Source organism: Phoenix dactylifera, chromosome 3 (assembly GCF_051530095.1).
Source record: "Phoenix dactylifera cultivar Ajwa chromosome 3, Ajwa_hap1_PhDact_Kaust_v1.1, whole genome shotgun sequence".
NCBI classification, from domain to species: Eukaryota; Viridiplantae; Streptophyta; class Magnoliopsida; order Arecales; family Arecaceae; genus Phoenix; species Phoenix dactylifera.
This window is the reverse complement of record NC_143192.1, coordinates 14382654-14390000: the sequence shown is the minus strand read 5'-3', so window position 1 is coordinate 14390000 and position 7347 is coordinate 14382654. Positions and strand designations below refer to the sequence as shown.

Here is a 7347-nt window from a genome sequence, read left to right as displayed (position 1 = left end):
TGCTAATATCTTGTATACTTGTATTAAAGGATAGTTGCTTACGATTGTACATATGAATGCACACACGTGCGCACTCGCATTTGCTCACAAGTGGCATGATATTACAATCAGGCATCTATTGACTAAGGAAAACATGGGAGTATGCATGTCAAGAATTTAAATCTCATAGGATGGGATCATCTTGATTTTTTTCACAATGACTGCGGTTTTAAATCTCATGAGATAGGGCAATGCTAATTTTTCCGTAGAATAGAATGGAATGCGCTGTTGTCCCATCCTATCCAAATACCACGGAATGTCTCGCGATATGCTGATCGGGATATTGGGACAACAGTGAGAAGATTCTATCTTGACACTTGGGACCTCATCTGACCGTCCCTTGGGATGTTCCATCAGGATTAAAACCTATGTCCGATATTGCATGTAACATGTTACTTTAAGTTACTAACTTGTAGCTAAAATCTTAATTAAATGCACCACAAAAGTTTGCTTCGGGTTGATGGTGATAAATTATTCGATTTGATCTTCGATTTTATATACATTTGAGAAGGACCACCCTCATCTAAAGCACATCCGTGCCACGCATATAGGTGGTCAAGCATAGAATCGGACACATAGACTTTGAAGTCGATGATGTGAACACTAGACAACCCTACATTGTTGAATGCTTACATAATTGTATACCAACCCTTGATGGGTTGATTCACCAACTTAATACCACAAAAATGCTTTACTAACTCAGATATCGTGTTCTCATTGTTCCGCCATGTGATGAAGCAAAGGTGCAAAACAGTTGACTATTAAGAGGGACAACCTTCCGGAGTTACCGTAGCCCATGTGATGATGTACCTAAGTTTCATAGTCCACGCTTTTGGAAGGTCAAAATCTGGTCAACCTCAATGGATCAATTGTTGGACCAACTTTATAACGAACCGACTTGTTAATATCTTACCTGCTAATATCTTGGATTATATATTGATCCACATCAGGTTGGCAAACTATAATTAAGGACATACAGGCTCAAGTACCCATTCATATGAATGCCCACATGCATACAAGCTATGTTGATGTTTTACCTTCTAAATTTCAAACCATTTCAGATGCATACTCAAACATGCACACACATAGAGATATATATATAAACATCTACGAATTCGTAACTACGTACCCCTTTCTATAAGATACTACTCTCAAGTCTCTGATTGTAGCCAAAATCTTAGTTAAGGCATCCCACAGCTTGCCCTTGGCTGATGTTCACAATATTTATGCCATCTAACTAGCAATTAAAATGAGAGCCCTAGCTAAAAATAACGTGCTCATGTAATATGCTGGTGCAATATCCACATCTTGACCACGACTACCCTCATCTCAAGCACATGCATGACATGTACGTACGCGTGGCCTGACAAAGAATTAATCAGATATCACCTTTGTGGTTGTGGAAGTCATCAATGATCTTACCTACAAAAGTAGACCTTTTATTGCATCCATCTACCCAACATTATATAGCACCTCGCACCTAAACAGAAGGTTTCCTACAAAGCCGTACGTCGTGGCTCTACTCACCAACTTAAATACCACGGTCCACCAAATTCAATAGGCCAGAGAACTTTTAAATCCAGATATCTCTATTGTGGATATTAGTTATTACTCGGAGATATCAATTCATGCAACTTTGAAGGTGAAAAAACGTGTTATTTTGCAGCAGTCTCAGTTCGAAGAGGAGGAATTAATCTATTTATCAGAAAACTACAGTGTGGAATCAAAGATAGAATTCACCCATACCGCATTCAGAGATGAAGCCTTTCCGAATCAGCTCCGGGATGGCCGATATAAGCCGGTACGTAGCGTGCATGGCGGGCCAAAAACCGGCAGCCGGTATTCCAGACCTTGCCACGACCGGTATCGCCCATGAGGCCAGCAGGTCGACCACCACGCACACCACCCCGTCGAGTTCCTTCAGAAGGCGCTCAAGATGGCCAGGCATGGAGTTCTCCATGGCGTCGTCGATGGCCGCGAAGTCCCGGGGGGCGTCGCCTGCTCCGAAGCCACTAGGGATGGACGCAAAGCCGACGTGGTCGTCGGTAGGATCCGCCCGGCCGGCTGCGATGCGGCGGTGGATGAAGTCCGGGCTTGCGACCATGGGGAGGAAGCCCTGGGCATGGAGGGCCTGAGCAAGGTGCAGCATGGGAGTGACATGGCCCTGGGCTGGAAAGGGAACGAGAACAACTCTAGGTTGCATCTCAAATCCAACTCTTATGCTCTCTTCTGTCCTTCACCACCTTCTCTTGGACATATATTTATAGGACGACGGGAGGGGATCCGGCGGCCTTAAAAAATAATATTTTATTAGCATTGAAAAAGTTTTTTGTTTTTTTATGTAAAAGATTGTCCCCAGCAATGAACTTCCAAAATAAAAAAAATTAGATGATTGTTGATATTTCATGGCATCTTCTTAGCTTTTTAAAAAAGAAATTAGATTTCTACATCTTAATTAGTTTCCAAAACGTGTCATCACTTCAATTTTCTGAAAAAATCAAATCTTAAAATTTAAACTTAACTCATGTGTAGAAGTTAAGGGTTTAAACTCATATTCAAACTCGAATTTGAGCTGATTAATTGAAGGGAAAATTATTAATTTACTGTCATAGAACAGTGCTGGACAATACATTCATGATAAAATGTTACAACAAAATCTATAGATAAATGATTAGTAATTTATAAAACAATATTAAATAAAATATCAATAAAATATTGTTATATCAGTATATAATATTTGTACACACACACACACGTATATATTATATGGGCTTGCATTCTTGCATGTGTACATGTATTGCGGCTAAGATCCTGCATAAGAGAGCACTAATTAAGAGGTGCTTTTGTTGAAGTCCACCTTCTAGGTGTGGATATGTCACTATAGCTCTTTTCATTGGCCAAATTTTGCAGGTTAGATCCTTTTTAATTCTTTGTATTATATAGGAAGTACAAGTTGTAAGGAAACTATATACTTTTGTTGGTAATTAAGGGCTTTCAACTCATGTGATGTGCTTGGGTAAGAACATAGATCAGTTTTTTTATGGAGTTGGGCTCATTGGCACATAGAATTCTACTAAACTAATCAGCATATGAAACATGGCTCCACCAATCCCGGCTAGATGTTTAATTAGCGTGCTTGGTGGGAGGACCACAGTACTCAATCCAGGCCTTTCTATCTTTTGGAACTACTTGCTTAAGAGTTCATGTGGAGAAGTGCAAGCAACTTTATTAGGCTGATGCCACTAAGCATTAAGATAAGGGAAAGCAACTTAGAAACAGTAACATGGTGATGAGGAGAAGAGTTTCTAGTGGCTAGTGACAAGAATGTGATAGCCCGAATTCAATGTAGAGTAGGTTTGCTCTCAGCCACACTTTAAGACCCCACTTGAAGTAGTGACCTTAGGGGACAATGCACTTACTGTTGGCATGTGAACATAAAGCTCTGGGTTGGCGCCTGAGCTTCTGTCCATTCTGCACTAGCTAGTTCATGCAACCATGTCATTGGTAGGATGTCATTATTCTTTTAACAATGCTAGGCTAAGCCGCAAGCTGATGGATCAAACTCAAGTATAAATTAGATAAATTAGTTCTCGTTTAGACTTTAGAGGGTGAGGATAATGTCTCTGAGAAAAAAAAATTGTGGGATGTTGTGTGAGGAACCGTACGGGCATGTGTTCAATCCCACTTCAGTTATTCGCTGGATAGATTTTGAGTACTTATACAGGATTAAGGAACCCAAAATACCTTCGGGCTAGTCTTTTTGGGTGAAGTCCTGAGTTGTTACAAATGGTATCAGAACGGATCTGACCCATAAGTTATGTAGACTAGGGGACACCGCAACATGGATTCCTTGAGGTTGACTACGGGCCGATCGTGATGCTTGTGATTAGATTTGAATGAATTTGAACCTTAGCCTGACGATGACGTCAAGGCTTAAACGGAGGAGTTATGAGAACTCATACGGGCATGTGTTCAGTCCCATATTAGTTATCAGTAGGTAGATCTTGGATGCTTATACAAGATTAAGGAACCTAAATAATATCTTCCAACTAAGCTTTTTAGATAAGGTCCTGAGTTGTTACATGTTTTCTCTAATTTTTTTTCAAAATAATAATTCTAGTTTCTGGTTTGGCAATGCTCTCATGTGTTTAGAAGATGGGATGTCATGTGCCAATATATGAATGGCTTCCTTTTTCTAAAAAATTTCGCGATGTTAGGCCTAACCTAGGGCTTGTTGGTCAGCTTCAGCAGTTCAATTTGGCATAGGAGGCCTGAGTCTTCCTGCATGAAAACTATAACAGAGATCGATAATTGGATCCAATATATAGGAGGCTTTAGGGCATGTGCTTTTATTATCTATTGGAGCCTGGCCATTTATTTGACTACTTAGGCCATGCTTTTAGGTAGAGATCCAATCCTACTTTTTTATTGGAACTCTCCAAATGGACTCGGTCCAGAAGAGTTCAGGTCGGCCAATATGCTTTTAGGTAGGTGGTGACGATTTCCGGTGCAGTGTCTAGGTTGGTGGCTGGGTCCAATTTGAGAGCTGGATTTATAACTTTATAATTCACGGACTAGCTATAGAAACCTATTTGCTTTTGATAAGATGATTTGAGGCAAGCTGTCCGACAAGCCTGAAGTTACATTCCGAAGAATATCCAAATCAAATTTAGACAAAGATGAGAGTAGTCAAGATTTTAAACCACACAAAATAGAGAAGCGTCGTCGTCGTCGTCATCCTACCCTGTTCTGACACTCGAGATGAGAGGGCTTTGGAACTATAGCAGGACGATCCTATCTTAATATTTAGGATGGTACCGTCTTGGTATCTCACGAGAAATCCTACAAAGATTTGAAATCATTGAAGCCCTAGCGCAAGCTAGTTCATTGCTACTACATCATGAAGGACTTAAGGCATGGGATTTTAACTTTTAGCTTTGGGTTTTTATTTTTCTCTGGGTTAGGCATATAAAAACTTCACTTCTTTTGCTTAATATATGCTTTTTATAATGCAGCACATTTGGCCTTTTTTCTAGATATAGGGTAAATTTTTTGGAAAAAAGAAAAGAAAAACATAGATTAGGAGCTGATATGCCTTCATCAAAAATTAATTACAACCCTAAGAGTTTTCCTCTTAAACTCCTCACCGGAGTCCAAAAATGTTGGAGCCCCTTTTCTGTAAAAGCTTATCATGGTTTAATTCAAGCCTTTAAGAGCCAAAGCCAATCAAGGTTATTATGAGAAGTAAAAAGTTGGGAAATGTGGAGGTTTTGATATATGTTATTAAGATTAAGATTAGGAGAGGATTTATTGGGGACAAAGGTACAAACCCAATTAAAGTTAAGGTCCAAAAAATTTCCAGATCGAGAAGAGATCAGGTTGAGAACTCCCAAACCCACCGGTGCCAATTCATTCCATTACAACTCGAAACAATTTAGAACATGAGGTTCTGCTAGTGTTAGCCAATTTTAAGGGACGGAACCAACAAAAATCTCAGGCCAACAGCTGGTCGAAAAAATAACATGCCCTAATTCTTTTGTTCAGTTTTGTAATATTTTATTTTCTGGCTCTTATGGATGTATTTTTTTTGTTTAATTTAAATCATTTGATTTATAAAAAAAAAATGCCAACATTGAAAGATGAGTCATGCATTTGACTCTTTTCTTTCTTTATATTTTGGTCTCCACTAAGGCTACTCAATTATCACATGGCCTTCGTGCTGGCCAAAACCCCAAAAAGATACTTTTCTCAAGGCAACTAAACCATGTAGCCCTGCTGGTTTCCTTATGGTGGCTAAACCTTGTACATATTATTAGTCTCCATAGGAACTTGGTCACAATTTTTTCCTTAGAATGGATTTTGTACCAACCATGCAAAAATGTGCAAAACGATCGAGCCTCCTGAACGCAGCTATCGATTTGAATTTTGCAGGAGGCGAACATCCATACTCGATATTTGAATGATGTTTATGTCCAACATTGCTAATCCATTATTCAAAATAGCTAGATTAGGTTTAGGGCAACTAGTCAGCTGGATCCGCTTAAAATATGGATCCCTTGTGCTGCTTAATTTGACTTTGATAGTTCACTTCATCTTGTTTCTTAGAAAGTCCAACTCGTTTCGCCCAAGAAAATCTGGTTTGATCCAAATATAATCCTAATTAGGACGAATATGGTGCATTATTGACCAGCCCAATAAGTTTAGTGAGCATGCACTGTTAGATGTATAGCATTTTTGGTTTTGCTATAGTGCAACTTGCTTTTTTTTTTTTGATGTGAGGAGTGCAGCTTGCTTTAATCTGATAAAAATGCATATATTTCTAAAGACTTTGGAAATATCTTGTGGTGATATTTGTTTTTGTACCTCAAGGAAAGAACCAAAAGCTAGAGTGATTAAGCAACCCCTTCAGTGTTTGTCATGAGCAAGAAAAGGTACAAGAAAAGGAGTCATTTAATATGATTTTCTGAAGATATGATATCAAGGAAAATGTTGGCAATAATATAGAAAAAAGTTGCCATCACCATAAGAAAGAACACTTCATGTGCACTGAGCATGGTGAAAATAACTAATTATGAAAATAAGATGACATAACGTCAAGGTAGTTTAATGCTAATTTAGTCCAGTCCCCACCATCCCATCTAACTTGTTGGTTCTTAATAAGCTGGTAGGCCAATCTCAGTTTGACTCTTATTCGTAAAGTATTGCTGGACCTTAAATTTAAATTGGAGGTGGAATTAACCTAGTTGAGCAAATTTTTCAACCAGCATCGACATAACTGTAGCCCTATTAGATCTAGTTCATGCTTGACTGCAACAAAATTAGCAAGTTCTAGTGCAAGCTAATAATAATATTAATACTATGCTAGTGAATATCTCTCTTTTGGATTTTTAAAAAAGTGAGGGCGGGGTTGAGCCTAATTTTCTTGTCTCAACACGCCTCAGTTTATTAAGTTAACTAGTTGACACCCTATAATCATGTCTTTATATTTCATTTTAAAATCAAGCATGTGCTTTTCAAGTATTAATTTTATTATTTAGATTTTTTGTGGAGACTAAAACGCATGATCAATAAGTGTTGCCAAAATAATTTTATGTTTGATCGCAAATTGAAACTTCCCATTTTTTTGAAAAAAATACTATTTGTTCTAAAAAAATTACTATTTAAAATTGAAGTTGAATTTGCATAGAGAGAAAGTAGGAGAAAAATAACGAGAAGATTACAACAATAATTTGAATTCAAAAATTGAATTTGATTAGAAAGAATTTAAGATATGCTATTACCTTGCAACATTGAATTAAAAGTGGTACT

The 7347-nt window shown here is 38.1% G+C and overlaps 1 protein-coding gene across 1 annotated transcript in view; it reads right to left on the bottom strand.

The window, feature by feature from the left end:
* Positions 1-2328, bottom strand: part of LOC120106901 (UDP-Glycosyltransferase superfamily protein) — a 3779-nt gene extending 1451 nt beyond the window's left edge. The window contains exon 1 of the mRNA XM_039119997.3: positions 1786-2328. Within this exon, the coding sequence (XP_038975925.3) occupies positions 1786-2242 (457 nt within the window). The 5' untranslated portion in view covers positions 2243-2328. The remainder of the gene's footprint in view (positions 1-1785) is intronic.
* Between the last annotated feature and the right edge of the window lie 5019 nt (positions 2329-7347).